The sequence below is a fragment of the Trichomonas vaginalis genome, chromosome II (genome assembly GCF_026262505.1).
Source record: "Trichomonas vaginalis G3 chromosome II, whole genome shotgun sequence".
Taxonomy (NCBI): domain Eukaryota; phylum Parabasalia; order Trichomonadida; family Trichomonadidae; genus Trichomonas; species Trichomonas vaginalis.
The window spans coordinates 17,682,231-17,698,931 of NC_067204.1; the positions used below are offsets into that span (position 1 = coordinate 17,682,231).

General features: G+C 33.5%; 6 protein-coding genes across 6 annotated transcripts; 2 read left to right on the forward strand and 4 right to left on the reverse strand.

Moving 5' to 3' along the window:
* Positions 1 to 62: 62 nt before the first annotated feature.
* On the reverse strand, positions 63 to 818 carry TVAGG3_0562680 (epidermal growth factor-like domain-containing protein; the record flags this gene model as incomplete). The annotated part of the gene is made up of 1 exon (XM_001580596.1): positions 63 to 818. The coding sequence occupies one exon, from the start codon at positions 816 to 818 to the stop codon at positions 63 to 65; it is 756 nt and encodes a 251-aa protein (XP_001580646.1).
* A 1,571-nt stretch (positions 819 to 2,389) lies between these two features.
* Positions 2,390 to 3,658, reverse strand: TVAGG3_0562690 (serine-type endopeptidase protein; the record flags this gene model as incomplete). The annotated part of the gene is made up of 1 exon (XM_001580595.1): positions 2,390 to 3,658. One exon carries the CDS (start codon positions 3,656 to 3,658, stop codon positions 2,390 to 2,392), a length of 1,269 nt encoding a protein of 422 aa, XP_001580645.1.
* Positions 3,659 to 6,661: 3,003 nt separating this feature from the next.
* TVAGG3_0562700 (uncharacterized protein) lies at positions 6,662 to 7,393 on the reverse strand (the record flags this gene model as incomplete). Its single annotated transcript, XM_001580594.2, has 1 exon — positions 7,167 to 7,382. One exon carries the CDS (start codon positions 7,380 to 7,382, stop codon positions 7,167 to 7,169), a length of 216 nt encoding a protein of 71 aa, XP_001580644.1.
* A 629-nt stretch (positions 7,394 to 8,022) lies between these two features.
* Positions 8,023 to 11,046, forward strand: TVAGG3_0562710 (SCA1 complex scaffold protein SCAA family; the record flags this gene model as incomplete). Its single annotated transcript, XM_001580593.1, has 1 exon — positions 8,026 to 11,031. The coding sequence occupies one exon, from the start codon at positions 8,026 to 8,028 to the stop codon at positions 11,029 to 11,031; it is 3,006 nt and encodes a 1,001-aa protein (XP_001580643.1).
* A 2,056-nt stretch (positions 11,047 to 13,102) lies between these two features.
* TVAGG3_0562720 (rhodanese/cell cycle control phosphatase family) lies at positions 13,103 to 13,763 on the reverse strand (the record flags this gene model as incomplete). The annotated part of the gene is made up of 1 exon (XM_001580592.1): positions 13,206 to 13,595. The coding sequence occupies one exon, from the start codon at positions 13,593 to 13,595 to the stop codon at positions 13,206 to 13,208; it is 390 nt and encodes a 129-aa protein (XP_001580642.1).
* Positions 13,764 to 14,635: 872 nt separating this feature from the next.
* On the forward strand, positions 14,636 to 16,612 carry TVAGG3_0562730 (antigen BSP-related family; the record flags this gene model as incomplete). Its single annotated transcript, XM_001580591.1, has 1 exon — positions 14,636 to 16,612. The coding sequence occupies one exon, from the start codon at positions 14,636 to 14,638 to the stop codon at positions 16,610 to 16,612; it is 1,977 nt and encodes a 658-aa protein (XP_001580641.1).
* Positions 16,613 to 16,701: the final 89 nt, after the last annotated feature.

The following is a 16,701-nucleotide window of genomic DNA, read 5'->3' on the forward strand; positions in this document are numbered from 1 at the left end:
ACTAAAAATGATGTGAAAGGGTGTATATTGAAAACTATGCACTAAATCGAAATTCTTATAATTCAAATTCTTCTGTTCTTTTGAATCCTTCTTGAAAACGTCTGGACATCAAAGAAGTCTTTATATGAAGCTGTATTGATTAATGTACAGTTTCCTTTTTTGTTAATTCTAAAACTAGTAGATCGACATGCAGTGCATTTGTACTTCGAAGTACAGTTCAAACAGTTCTCACTACACTCATGGCATTCATTCCCTTTCATGAAGAAGCCTTGCTCACATCTAGTGCATGTTGTGCTATTACGACATTTTTCACAGTTTGACCGACAATCAAAACACTCGGTTCCAACTTGAAAAGTAGAATTTGGACATGATTGATATTCGCATTTATTCTTGTATTTAACATGCGAAGAATCACATTTGTTACAAGATGATCCATTATCACAATCTATGCAATTAGATATACACAAGTAATCATAAGTTATTTTGACATATCCATCTCCATAATTTGGCTTGTTCTTCCCATTTATAATCTCTGTAAAAGTGAAAGAACTAGATGGAGATATAAATGATGTCCCGCTGATTCCAATTGATGTGATATTATCACTATTTTCACCACCTTTCCCACCTCTATATCCAGCACCACCTCCAGATCCATTCACTGCATTACCACCATGATTGGTTTCTGTTAAGTATGAAGGATCTGATCTTTCCTCAAACACGTTTTTATTTGGCTCTTTCCAAAAATATGTGTTATTCCCACCTCCTGGAGCCCCATCATATAAAAAAATGGAACCAGATCCTCCTGCTGCAACGATCATTAGAGTTTTATTCAAAATTGCTCTGCTTGACCCTCCACCACCGCAATATCCATCCTCACTTGCGTTTCCTCCATCAGGTAGACCTCATGAAGTCAAAAAACCTTGCATTCCCGCTTGTATCATATAATCCATTTTATTTGTTACTTTAAATTGAGCTCTTGCATATGCTCCATAACCACCCTGAAAAGATGGTAATCCTATTTTGTATTTCGGAGTACCTCCTTGGCCTCCAAAACACTCAATTTCGTATTTCCCTGGGTTCAATGATCCTATCTTTGATGAACTACTATTGTAATGTATTAGTAGATTACTGTATGCCAAGAAAAACATATCAAAATTTGAATCTAATTTGAATAGATTTTGAAGCATTAGAGAATTTTGAATGCTCGATTTTAAAGTTCCGTTAAAATCGAGCTAATTATTGAAAGCTCAGACATACATTAATATTTGTTCGGACTGTTTCAGAGGTTTGAGAATCTCTCAAATTTCTGAAACAGTCCGATCAAATATATCAAATTAGCAATTTTGAATAGTCATTCAAAATATGGAAGAAAATTTGCAATTCTCTTGTAGATATTCTAGAAGCAAGCTTTTAATATATTTGACAAATTTTGCAAATTACCTCAGACTTTTCAGAGGATTGAGTGGCAACTCAATCCTCTGAAATAGTCTGTGGTAATTTTTAGTCTCTACACTATTTCAATATAAGCTCCATTTTTAAACAGTTTTTAAAAATCGAGCATTGAAAAGTGTGATGAGACTTTGAAATTATCAATTGCCGTCAATTTTGAATAGTCATTCAAAATATGGAAGAAAATTTGCAATTCTCTAAATGTACTTACACTAAGGATAAGCTAGATGGATTTCAAAATAAATTGCGGATATATTATAGATATGGTATGTCATCCATGAGTTTGTGTGGAAATATATAACAAATTTCTGGAATTCGAAATCATCAAAAATTCATTCATTGATTTTATAATAATGATACTATACCAAGAATGACAATTATTAAATAATATTCACATTTGTATTATTTTAACTAATACAAAAATTTTTAACTTATTGAATTTCAAAAAATATTCAAAATATGTTTCACACTTTTTGTTTAATATTCAGGTATTAAGATAATTTATTCCCAATAAGAATGTATATATATAATAATAAATTTATAAGATTTACATAATAGATAAAAACTATGCATACTATGATGCTATAAATAATTGTTATATTATTATTAATAAGGCAGGAAATGAATAATGTTCCCCAAAATTAGACAAAAATTTTAGGGGTTGCTAATGGCTGAAATGTGAGATTTGAATGGGGCTTCCGCTTTTTAATTAGTTAAGTTTAATGTAATTCCATATGGGGAGATACCCAAAGCTACCAGATTTGCCATTTTTTGAGGGGAAATAATTTTTTTTACTGATAGATTTTTTAGCAGCAAACGGGGTACATTATTATTGACAAATGCATGAAAAAGATAATCTTGAAAAACTACCCTTTATACTAAAAATAAAGTGAAAAAGTGCATATTGAAAAATATGCACTAAATCGAAATTCACAATTATTCAAATGTTTCTGTTCTTTTGAATCCTTCTTGAAAACGTCTGGACATCAAAGAAGTCTTTATATGAAGCTGTATTGATTAATGTACAGTTTCCTTTTTTGTTAATTCTAAAACTAGTAGATCGACATGCAGTGCATTTGTACTTCGAAGTACAGTTCAAACAGTTCTCACTACACTCATGGCATATAAATGAGTTATTATAGTAATGAGTCGGACATTCTGTATCTGCACATTTGTTATCAAACAAAACGAAAGGATTATTGCATGCATCGCAAGTGGAAGGATTGGATAAGCAATTGCTGCAATGTGAAACTGTGCACGCAGTGCAAACTCGATTTTCTGTATCAGAATAATATCCGATTCCGCAAGAACTTACGCATTCATTCCCTTTCATGAAGAAGCCTTGCTCACATCTAGTGCATGTTGTGCTATTACGACATTTTTCACAGTTTGACCGACAATCAAAACACTCGGTTCCAACTTGAAAAGTAGAATTTGGACATGATTGATATTCGCATTTATTCTTGTATTTAACATGCGAAGAATCACATTTGTTACAAGATGATCCATTATCACAATCTATGCAATTAGATATACACAAGTAATCATAAGTTATTTTGACATATCCATCTCCATAATTTGGCTTGTTCTTCCCATTTATAATCTCTGTAAAAGTGAAAGAACTAGATGGAGATATACATGATGTCCCGCTGATTCCAATTGATGTGATAGTATCACTATTTTCACCACCTTTCCCACCTTTACATCCAGCACCACCTCCAGATCCATCCTCTGCATCCCCACCATGATTGGTTCCTGTTAAGTATGAAGGATCTGATCTTTCCTCAAACACGTTTTTATATGGCTCTTTCCAAAAATATGTGTTATTCCCACCTCCTGGAGCTCCATAATAGTAATAATTGGAACCAGATCCTCCTGCTGCAACGATCATTAGAGTTTCATTCAAAATTGCTCTGCTTGACCCTCCACCACCGCAATATCCATCCTCACTTGCGTTTCCTCCATCAGGTAGACCTCCTGAAATACCATTACCTTGCATTCCTGCTTGTATTACATAACTCATCGTATTTGTAACTTTAAATTGAACTCTTGCATATGCTCCAGGCCCACCTGGTTTGCTATCTGAATAGGAACCTCCTTGGGCTCCAAAACACTCTATTTCGTAATTTCCGGCGGTTAATGATCCTTGCTTTGATGAGCTATCAGTGTAATTTAATAGCAAATTACTGTATGCCAAGAAAAACATCATTCCATAAATTAAAAAAATTGAATAGTCTTTGAATTTTCATAATATTGGCAAAATCAAAGCTCTCAATTTTAAAGTGGTTAACCAAATAAGGTTTTACAGACAATGAATTAATTAACAAGTAATGTGTGATATGTGCAGCTCATATCATTCATGGGCTACATATTACCGAACTTTTTTTCGATTGGTGCATTTTGTGAATTTTTTTGATTTTGAGGTTTTTCAATCCATTGCGACACAATAACAACAAAAAATTCATTGATCACTTTAATCTCAGCAAAATAGACAAAATTACATAACAACAATTAATGGAGTTAATTGCTGCTCCTACCAATGTTTTTCAAGCAACCATCCCAAAAGTTACCAAAATTACAGGAGGATCTAGTGATTGCTAGAATCATTAATGCTTCTGCTATTACTAACAGAACATTAAATACGTTATTGAACGTCCAATAAAGTTTACAGAGCATCATATATGAAGTTTATGTACCCTCAAGCATATGATATGTTCTTGTGACGACAAATTAAATAATCTTTTGCTCTTAATTCGTTATTCAAATGTGGTTACTTCTTAAATGGTCAATGTGAATGATTAGACATTTGTCTTGTTAACTCTGATACTTTCGTATGCAAGACATCCAGATAAACCTTTCAATAGCTCCCAGATACTTTTTTCCCCAAATACATTACCATTCCAAAACCAAAAGACAAATCTTATGAAGGCAATAATCGAAAATTTACATCTAGTAATGCAATCAGCGTCATTCAACAAGGATTTGCATACAAAATTGGTCCAAAAAGATTTAATTTTTTTTAATTTATTAATGTCATATTCAACGAACCAGGATAATTCTTCTATATCATTTATCAATTGACATCCTTCCAGACAATTCGTAATAGATGTCAGAACCTATTCAAGTAATAGAGAACACCCAAAAATGACTTCATACATACTATATCTACATGAGATTCAGAATATCTCTCTGCAAACTGATTTGATCGTAGACGCAGCCATAACATCTTTCGGATGAGTTTAAGTCTTGTTTCAGTATATTCCTCCAAAATTGTTATGGACATTCATTACTGGCCGCAGATTAGAATCATTTTCTTTCGTTGTTGAAACGCCAACTGCATCATCTAACAGTTATATAGCTACCCTAGGTGAGGCAAGATCTACATTCTTGCTATGAAAGAATTGACACTTCTTGAAATTATGCCATATGGAAAAGTCTTTATAAGGCTAGTACGTTAATAAGCAATTAATCAGTTGTGAGGCTTGCATAATACTAGCCTTATTATTACAGAATTGATCGTATGCGCCTTATAAAGATTCCAGTAGTATGCATAAAAGTAGAATACTTTTATAGGCAATTTATGTGCTGTGAGGTTTTGAGGAATAAGATTCATATTATTTAAAAAAAAAGTAAAACATGAAGGGTTAAAAAAAGTTAATTACATCATCATTTATTGTTACTATTAAATTCATGCAGTGTACATATATGAGATATTATAAGTAGAATGAATGATTAGAAATTCGATTATGAATTGAAGTAAATTTGTTAGAGAAGAGTTAGATTTGATGATGCAAATGCAGAATAATTTACACATTTATATTATTTCATGAGTTCCATAATTAAATAACTTCAATAAGATTTTTGACCACTCCTATTGAAATGGATAAATAATTGTGTATTAATTCAATTATTAGATTGACTTCGGCATTCTGGAGTTCATCTTAATGTATCCTTTAAAAAAATAATTTCGAACCCTTAACCGGATAGATTGAATGAAAAAATTGAGACATCGAATTATTGAAATATTGACAAGAGTTCTGAATGTTGTCAAATTCATAATTGGAATGTTGGAATTTCTCTTCATAGTCGTCATAGAAGATATTTTTGAAGTTGAAGGTGTTAAATATTCGATAATAGATGAAAGGGAAAGAACAGTACGTGTAGGAACAGGAGTTTATGATTTCTCACAACCGAATGCAGTTTCTATTTCATTCACAAGTAATTTAACAATCCCAAATTTTGTTATCTATCAACACAAGCTGTATAGAGTGATAGAATGCGGTACATGCGCTTTTGCCTATTGTGATGGTTTGAAATCATTAGTAATAGGTTATAGTGTTGAAGTTGTCAGGAATTTTTCGTTCTTTAGGTGTCATAACATTGGGTACGTTTTATTCGAAGTTTATAGTCGTTTGAAAACTATTGAAGCTAATGCATTTTATGATAATTATGCTTCTCTATCCATAACTTTTGGTGGAAGCATGTTAGAATATATTGGGGCTGATGCTTTTGGATTCAACTTCCGTGTACAAATTGTGAGACTCCCTAGCTCAGTCAAAGTAATTGAACCAAGAGCATTTCGAGGATTTGATTCAATAACTTTGTTTGAATACTGCGGTACCTCCGAAATGAATAATGAGATTTTCTATCGAAATATGACAGGCGTTTTTCATATGACTCCTGTGAATATTCTAATTAAAGTTACATCAGGATATCCAAGTTCATTATTTGGAAATGAGACTGTTACGGTAGATAATAATATTAACTGTACATTCCCCACAAGCCTTTCGAACTTTGAACTTCATTGCGAAACTCATTATTGTATTAATCCTTACACGGGTAAAATATCATATCTTTTTTCTATGATATATGCGGCATCTGATTCAAATTGTTCTTATATCTGAATAAATTTTTGAATTTTTATATGAGGCGCGAAATACTTAATTCATTTGTTGAAAAATTGCTATCATCAGGTCGGGATCCATTAGTTCTCGCATGAAACTTATCACTGAAGAATGTTAATGAATGTCTACTAAAAACGGAATGACTCCCATACACATGGCCCTAAGATTGGTATTTTCTGCGCACAGGCATCATTGAATGTATTTTGGTCAATATTTAAGAGGTAATGGGTGAATTGCATATCGTTGAAAATATAAATATAAATATTTGTAGAAAGTCGATAGAAAAGAGAGTCATAAATTCTTTTGGCGATTGCAATGTGCTATTGTGGGAGATATCATCTGCATAAGTCTCCCAGAATGGCACAATGCCCCATTCTTATCCTGATTGCGGAACTTTGACTGACAAGATTGTACTATGCACTCTTATCTTTCTTATAGTACCATTCTGGGAGATATCATCTGTACATGTCCTCCTGAATGGCACAATATTCCACAATCAAGTTATGAATGCGAAACTTTTACCGACAAAATGAAACAGTTCCCTATTGTTGGTCGGTATATGAAATTCTGGGAGATATTGCCTGCGTATGTCTCCATGAATGGCATAGTGTTCCAATCTAATTCTAAATTCGGTAATCTGACCAAAAAAGTGAAATAATTAGAAGTATAATAGTAAAGTTTAATATTTTTAGAAAACAAAATATTTTCCTTTAGTAAAATTAGATCTAGAAGTGATTGGCCGCAATTTTATGCGTGTATAAGCCAATATGAATAAAAACGGCGATATTTTTTATGAAAAGGCTTTTATTTTGATCAAAGAACAACATCTGCTTTAACTAAAGCAAAGAAAATAGCAGTTCCGAGTGAGCAAGCTGATCCGACAGCTAATATGACTTCTGTGAAGAAATTACGTTTTGATTTGTTCTCATAAAGGAAGAATGCAACCACGCAGAAGACAGCAAGAATTGATACAGCTAAATATACTACTTTTTTTGCACTTGAGTCTAGAATTGGTTTAAACTCTCCCATTTCACTTGTCACTTTTATATTTTTTTGGTCTGATGAATCTTATAAAAAAGATTTTCCATTTTACAGAGAACAGAAATGAAAGTCTACTTGAATTCTATTGCTTTTTCTGGATATTTTTCCAATTTATTGTTTGATTTCATATTTTCTAATTGAAAGAAGATCCATCAAGAATAACAGCAAAGAGCTGGCAAAATTCTTGATATTCAAGCTGATAGTTTTATTCACATGCTATCATACTTTAAAATCTTGCCAATATTGGCGTAAACATATTAAAATTACAACAATGACCTCAAGGCTGAAAAATTAAATAATTTCAAAACAAATTACACACAACCAATAAGATATAACCTTTTCGAAAAATAATTTTGAAATATCAGAGAAGGACTATTTATAATCTAAAAATCAAGAAGCCAAAGATGTGCGCTATCCAACTTGCTCATTGGCATGCCTTGCATTGCTAATATAAATATAGATATAATATGAAAATCAATGAACTGCAAGAATAGTATACAGCACAAGCTAAGCTTAAATAGATAATGATATGAATGTTTCCAAGACAACCTAACGGATTTGAAATTTCCCTTCCAGAAAAAATTTTTTTGATATAAAAAAATAATTTACAAAAACCGATTTTTTTCATTAAATGTCAATACTGATCCCAGAATCAGCCCAGGCGCTGATTTCTGAATCACGTCAGTTAATGACAAATATAGATAAAGAGTATGATATGTCCCAATATGATTTTCCTGAGCCAGATCCTTTCGCAGATCCAAAAGCAAAACCAACATTCGCAGGACCTCATAAAGAAATCTACAATCAGCACTACGTTCAAGTTAACACATTTGATAAATTCCCAGAGATGCCAGATCCAGATGATTTTGCAACTTTGGAAGAATATCAATTACATATTCACGAATGGGAGCAAGAAGTTGCCTCTTTCTCAGAAAAAATTGCTTTACCACAAACAATATCACACGTTTTACCACGCCCAACAAGACCAGAAATCATTCCAAAAGCAGATAGAGAAGATCCCGTCATGAGAGCTAAATTAAAACGTACATTCAATCCAATGACATCTCCAGCACAACCAGGCAACCAGATGGCTGTCGAAAAGATCCTTCTCAAAGGAACTCCGTACGAAGAAACTGATAACTTGCCATATGCAGGTTTGAACGAGAAACCAGTTCCTATCAATGCTTACATCGAATCCAAGAATTCCTGGGCTTCGGAACTCATCCCGCAAATGCCAGATCCAATGTTATATGAATACTTCGATGACTACGAAGACGCTTCAATCCGCTGGGCCAAAATTGTTCAGAATCTCGAAATCATCCCACCGTCGCCAACCGAGCTAGGAAATTTAACAGATTTGCCGTTTGAAGGAAGTTCGACAATTGTTGCACCATTTAAACCAAAGGACCCTGTCAAACCACCGAAGCCATTTACACAGTTCGAATGCAGCTCAAAGGGCTCAAAGAAAGCGCTCAAGAAATTATTCAAGTACTACAAACGCACTCAGAAGGCTTTAACTACGCCAACGCTTGCTTCCGAGAAAGTCAAGAACCTTCACCATTCATCCAAGACCTATACACCTCCTCACGCCGGTTCAATTGGAATTACAGCTCCAATTATTCAACAAGCTTATATGCAATTTGGCGTTCCATTAACACCATTCGAAGGATTTTCATCTACACAGATGCGCCGTCGTGAATTAATCACTTTAGACGTTGGATATCTCGCTCAACCAGATTTATACGATTCTGGATCAATTAATGCCAAAACAGAGACAGCAAACCTTGCCAATCAACTCAACAAAGATGTCAAGCAATTCCTTATCACAGATCTCTCTCCAAAACAATATCAGTCTTTACTTTACGAGAAATTGCCAAGTGGCGATACCGTTGGTAGCCTTCTTGCCAAGAAGCTCTCTGTTGAGAATCTCGTGAAGTATTCTCTCATTTCAAACTCAATCAGATTTTTATCTCGTTGCAGCATCACAGCACAATACTTCCTTGGTCTCCAATCCACAAGTGAACAAGTTCTCGACCTTCTACTTCCTCATCTTGAGCGATTTGTCGCATTACTTACGTTCTCAACTCCATATTCCTTCATTTTACCAGAATTACCAGATGAAGAGCTTATAGCCGCCATTTCAGAGTCACCCAAGTCAGACCAGCAGCTCGAGCAGATGGCAAATGACTTCAGACAGGCTCAGCTCCTTAAATGTCTACAGTCTATCGTCTTCACTTCACCTGACCGTTTCTTCCCATTCTTCCAGATTATTCGTCCATTAATTCACAAATGCTTCTGCCGTCTCTCCGATATTGTCATGTCCGATGTCACATTTCCTCTTATCAGTGAAGGCTTCTTGAATGAGAAGAACTCATCAGTCCACATGTTCTATTTCCGTCTTCTCAGGACAATTGTAGAAGCTGAGTACTCCAGACTGATCAGAGTGTTTGCGATTCACGATCTCCTTAAATTCATCAAACATGCAGTTACTTCCCAAAGCGCAATCATCCGTCGCGATGCCAGTTCTCTTTGGCAACTCATGATGCACACGGATTCCTCTCTCGCATTGCGCATCCAGATTCTCAACCAGAAACCATCGATTATTTTGACAATGCTTAAAGAATCACAACCAATTATCCAGCGCTACATCATCGACGTCTTCACACTCTTCAGATGCAACAACGCTGAGTTCGATTACAGGCCATTCCCTCTTCCTCTCTACAAGAACTATGTAGACAGCCTCTGTCCGGAGCTCCAGATCAAGATCAAAGAGCCGGAAGCACAAGGCGACCAAACACTGAAGAAGGCTGAATCCAAAGAGCAGAAGAAACAAGACAAATTCAAGCAGGAACTCCAGAAATGTTCTCACTTGAAGAATCCTTACAATGTCAGAGCATTGACACTTTTATTAGGTATGATGAGAGATTATCAGTCTATCTACTGCAAGGACAGGAACGAGTTGAAGGAGTACGTCAACTCTTTCATCACTAAGAGATCAAACCTGTTGACTGAGTACAAGTTATCTGATTGTTTGAAGATCCTTTATAAGAATGATTTGTTGGAACCATCGAAAGCAAATCAAATCTCTATTTGGGCATGGATATTCGATACAATACTCAGCAAAGACACAGAGTCGCCTAAGAGATTGTCGTTGTGGAGGACATTTAGTAACGCTCTTCTTTACCAAAGAGATTTCATGTCTTTTATCTTACAAAATCCGGATTTGACAACGAGATTCGAGAAAGCATTCAATTCTCTCGATGAAAATGTGTCATTTACAATGATTTTGATTCTTCCGTCTTTGGCACAGAAACTATACGACGCTGAGAAGAAATTCGGAAATACTGTGGAGCAGTTCGTCAAAAACAATCTCGAAGAATTCTTCAGAAAACTCTGCCAACCAGATGTAAGAATCAGTGGAAGAATTTTGGCTGCTTATCAGAGCAAGAACACTTCAACAATCATGGCTCAAGTACACTCGTCTTTGGTCATATTCTTGAAGACTGTAATCAACGCTCACGAAAAATCTTCTCCGAAGGATTCGATGTTGTCGCAATTCTTCGTTTCTGTCCTGGATAACCAGGAAATTCTTAAGCCTGTAATCGCGGATATTAAGCAGAAAACAGTCTTGAATTGATATAAAATTTATTTTTTATTTTAGATATGTTATGATTTTCTTTTATAAAGTCCAATTGACATTCTCATAGGTTTCTGACAATAATGGCAACTTATTTATTTATTATATAATAAGTTGATATAAATTATTAGAAAAAGTTAAATTCAGCTTATTTTAGGATGAAGCATTCTTTATAGGCATCAATAAACTTTGTGTTGAATGTTCATCCGATAAGATTTCGTCATTATATGCTGTTCAGTCAGAGAGTTGTATCAATACACTAAATAGAGAGTTGAATTGATAAGAATCGTATACGATTTCGTTTGATCTAACTTGTCCATTTTCAGGAACTTTAAGTGTGAACTTACGGCTACATGGACTTCAATGAATTATGAATGCCAGAAATTTGAATTAAAGTCTGATGAGTGAATTTATTTCTATGAATTTATTATAAATTATTTTTATACTTTTGAGCGATAAAATGGAAATGAAAGCTTACTAGAAAATAGACTAGTTAGGGGTATATTTGGTATAGTAATATGATCATTAAGTATAGTTCTAGATTTCGATTCGCATAAATAAGAAGAATGCAAATTCGTAAAATAGATCTCTGTCATTTTCATTGTATTTGAAATATCATGATTTATTCGGAATGTATTATCTGATTCGAAATGGCATTCATTTGGAGTTATAACACCCTCTTCCCCAGACCAAAAATAAAACAATACTTGGGCATTATTTCTTTTGAAAAAACATCTTTCTACGGAAAATGTAACATAGGAAACAAAGAAAAGCCCATTTTGATATCCAGAAACATTGATATCAATTACATTACAAAAATAAATCTCATGCGTTGATGACTCATGAAAGAAACAACATTTGTTACCAGACGTAATATTCTCGAAATTACTATAATTTGTTGTTGCTAGAGGAGTTGGTTCACTACAAACATACCCCGCGTTTATAAGTAGTTTGGAATCAGAAATATTTATTGAAGAAATCAAAATTGATCCGCCATTAACATCTAAAACTGAACTATCTCCTGAGCTGAGAGATATTGAAGATTCAATAATAAAATTTTTGTAACCATCATCTTTTGTCGTCCTTGTAAATGAATGAGATCCTGCACCTTGTGTTAATGAATCCTGAGATTTGTAACTACATATCTTGTATTGGACGCATGACCCTTCGGGTGAAAAGTATATTGACCCTCCAAAATAATCCGAGAATGAGTTATAAAATGATGAGGATGAAACAAGAAGCAATGAATCGTTCGTTGATCGAATTCGGATAACACCATATGAGTTAAAGTTTTCGAAAAGAACGGAGTCAACAAATATGTGATTTTCATCATAGTCAATAGTACTTGTGTTGACAAAAGCATCAATTTCTTCATTATCATAGAATCTATTCCAAATGCTGTATGAAGGACTCGAGAAATGGAAATATTTATCCTTTCTTTTCTGTAGAGAAATTTCCTACCACTTCAAACAAAAATTAAAATCTTTTACATTTGTGTACTTTTGAGACCGCATTCAATTTTTTAACAACATAATTATAGCAAATATCAATCAACATACCCGTTGCATACTGCTATTAATCTTCAAAAAATTCTTTCAAAAATTGTGAATATCATAGAATCATCACTAAATATTTTATGATGGATATGGAATATGTTAAAGCAATATTTGGACGAAATGCTTTTCTTATGTCAGATGGGCGTAAGAGTATAATTAAGAGTTTTACAAAAGTCAGATTGGCAATTACATCATGTAAACTGAATCTGATTTCGAGTAATATGAATTGATTTTTGTTTAACCATATACAACATGAATACAATAGATATTTCAACATATAAAATCTTGTTGCACAATTCTGTCTAAATTCGATTTTTTATTATTTTCTTGGAATGTCCAAATTTAATGACAAACTACCAGAATAATTGATTTTGGCACACGATACTTTTAAACATGAACCGAAATTTATTTAATTTGAAATCAGGAATTAATGCTCAATTGTATCAACCAAATCAACATGATATAACATTCAATTACAGTTAACATTGATTTATGAACGAAGTACAAGTTCAAATAATCATCTTAAAAAAATATCCAAAAATTTCGTTTGTATAGAAGATATTTAGTATTATATAGATGCTAACAGCGACAGATAAAAATGTAAGAACACTGATTGAACTAGTTAGTCCAAATTTTAGAAGATTGAACTTGGTAGCCGTATGCTTGCAACTCTTTAACAACTCTATCAAGAACAGATTGTTCCCTTGCGTAAACATTTACAGGAATATCCTTATTTGTTAAAATATTTTGGAATTGCTCTGAAAACAAATCAGAATCAATGAAAATAGCTTCTTTATAGTGGCCAGTTTCCCATTGTTGCTTAGTGCAAACATCAATTGTAATTTGTTTGCTGATAGCGTCAGTTTCTGTGTAAGATTCTCTCCTGGAAAGGAATAATATCCAAGCTAAGGCAAATCCAATTAGGAGACCCATAACAAATCCAAAATAGCGCTTGATTTTAGCAATTTGTGGATTAGTGTATTGATGACGCTGTCTTGGGCGGAACATTCTTGATTTTTTTTTGACATGTAAATACTTTGGCATTATTTTCATTTTCGTCTGGTATCCGAATTATTGATCTATAACTCTATTAATTTAAGCGCAATCCACTCATACACAACCTTACTTAATAGCTCATTGTGAATGTTATCATTCTAGTTCTAACTTCAAATTGTTTCAATAGCTCATTGTGAATTTTCTGTCAATTTTTTAGCAAAGTCAAATTTCTAAACTCAAACTATTGAATTTATCCTTCAAGATGAGGATCTCAATTTTTTTATTGGTTGCATAAATTTATTCCGTTTTTCCAACCATTATATGGATTAATGAAGTTCCGGTATGTTGCAAAATGAAGAGTAGTTGTACCTTTTTTTTTGAATTTATATCTGTACAAGAAGAAATAAAATGTTGCGATTTTATCAATACCTTAATACATCATCGTTAATTATATGAATTGGCAATCAAATAATTCCAATAGAGTTTATTCAATTATTTATATAATTTGCCAAGCAAAAATAGCATTATTAGAACGATTGCATTCATAAAAAAAATTTACAGTCATCTAAATTGAATAAATGTAAGTTTTTTTTGGATCTGACAACGACGATAGAGGATGTTTGGTCCTTAGATCCTTTAATTTTGTCGCATATATACCAGTAAATGATAGAATATTGTATTCTACAAATAGAGTTACAAATATTGAGATCAAATCTAGGTGTGAGATTGTTTTTGGACAACTTGGTCCATCGTATTGTGGAAATCATGCATTTGAAGGGAGCAGACGCACTCTCAAATCGGTTACATTTCAAGAGAATTCTAAACTTAATACAATCAGTGACTGTGCATTTTTTGAATGTTCAGAACTCAATGCAATTGATTTTTCAAACTGTAAATATCTTAAAACAATCAATACATATGCATTCTTTAATTGCCATTCACTAGTGAATATATCTTTACCATCTTCAGTCCAAGTTTTATCAAAATACTGTTTTATTTACTGTTCAAAGCTTGAGAATGTTTTTATTCAATCAGATTCTGAACTGCGAACAATGAATACCGGGTGTTTTAAAGGAACAGTTCTTAAAAGTCTTTTTATTCCAAAATATGTCTCAGTGATATATGCAAACATAGAATCACCAAAACCGCTTAAAACAATCGAATGCGATGAATTAAGTGAATTATTCACTTCAGTGAATGGGATTTTATATACAAAAGATAAAAAATCACTCGTTTTCTTTCCGAGAAATCACTCCAAATCATTCACAACTCCAGACTTTATTGAAAATATTGGATATTTTGCATTTGGATATTCATTGCTCGAATCCATTACATGTACGCCAAACGTCAAAACAATCGAAACATATGCATTTGTTAACTCGCAATTAAAGTCATTGAATCTTCCATCTTTCATTAATTTAAATGGCATTGGACAATTTCAAAGTTGCCTAAGCCTAAATGAAATTACGATTGAGGATGGAGTCACAATAATTAGCCCTTTATGCTTTTCAGTGGCAAATATATCTAGTATTGTATTTCCAAATACATTAAAAATTATTGGCCCTAATGTTTTTTCATATTGTTATAATCTGATTAATGTAACAATCCCCAGTTCAGTTACATATTTAGGAGGTAGATGTTTCTCTTCGCATACCAACATTACTTTTGAGGAAGGATCTAGATTCATCCGAGATGATCAAAATCTAATATATAATTCAAGAACAGCTCTGTCTTTATGTTTGAGCGAGAAAGAATCATATACAATTCCAGAAAATGTTGAAGTGATTCGTGACAGCGTATTTAGTGAAAATGGCAATCTAAAAACTATTGTTTTTGATGGTGAAACCATGCTTAGAGCTATAGATCCCTATGCATTTGCAAACTGCAGAAATTTAACAAATATTATTCTTCCAAATTCTCTTGAAACAATTGGACGATGCGCATTTTTAGGTTGCACAGCAATCAGAAATTTAAAATTCGGAAACAAACTGAAAGCAATATATGATGTAACTTTTCAAGGTTGTACAAGTCTTGAAACAATCGATTTTTCAGAATGCGGAAATGCAACAATTAGAGAAAATGTATTTAATTCTTGTAAGAATCTCAAAAATATAGTTTTCTCAAACAATTTAACAGCGATTCAGAGTTCATGTTTCTTGAATTGTTTTTCGTTGAGAGAAATTGTTTTCCCATCATCATTAGAGAATATTCATTCATATGCATTCAGTAACACAGGAATCACAAACATCACATTCCCAGCAGACTGTAAACTTACATCTATTGGTATGGGTTGTTTCAGCAAATGTTATAATCTTTCACACATCACACTTCCTCCAAATGTCAAAGAGATCGGATCTAACTGCTTCGAGAACACGAACATCACAACTTTCATAGTTCCAAATCGCACAGAGTACATGTCAGACTACGTCTTCAAAGGATGCACAAACCTCGTCAAGTTCACAATTCCAGAAGACTGCTCTCTTCGAAACATCGGTAACTTGTTCTTCGACGGATGTTCATCTCTTTCTGTCATCGAATGTCCACGAAGTGAATACTTCTCAGTCGATGTCGGTGCTCTTTACAACAAGTCGGAGACAGTCCTCTTCTGCTTCCCTCCAGCGTCAGATATCAAGTTCTTCAACCTCCCACAGACACTTCGAACTATATCATCAGGCGCATTCATCGGATGCAGAAATCTGATCAGCATCTCTATCCCAGATGACTCCGTTCGTACCATCAAACAATATGCATTCGCGAACTGCTCTTCACTGACATCGATCAACATCCCTAAGTGCGTCGAAAACGTCGAGAGTTCTATCTTCTTCGGATGTGATCATCTTCGATGTGGTGTCATCATCGAGAACAGGTCAATCTCATTCATTCGAAAGATCATATCAGAATGTCTTCTTAACCCTAAAGCTATATACTCATGTGACTTCCTTACATGTCAATGCAGAATCATCAACACTGAAATCACAAAATCACTTCTCTATGCATGCACTATTATTCTATACTTAGGACTATTCTAAATTTTTTTTTAAATTCAAATTATAAATTTCTATGATATAAAATTGAACAGGTTATTAGATACTTCGATCCAGAAGAACATGCAGAGCAA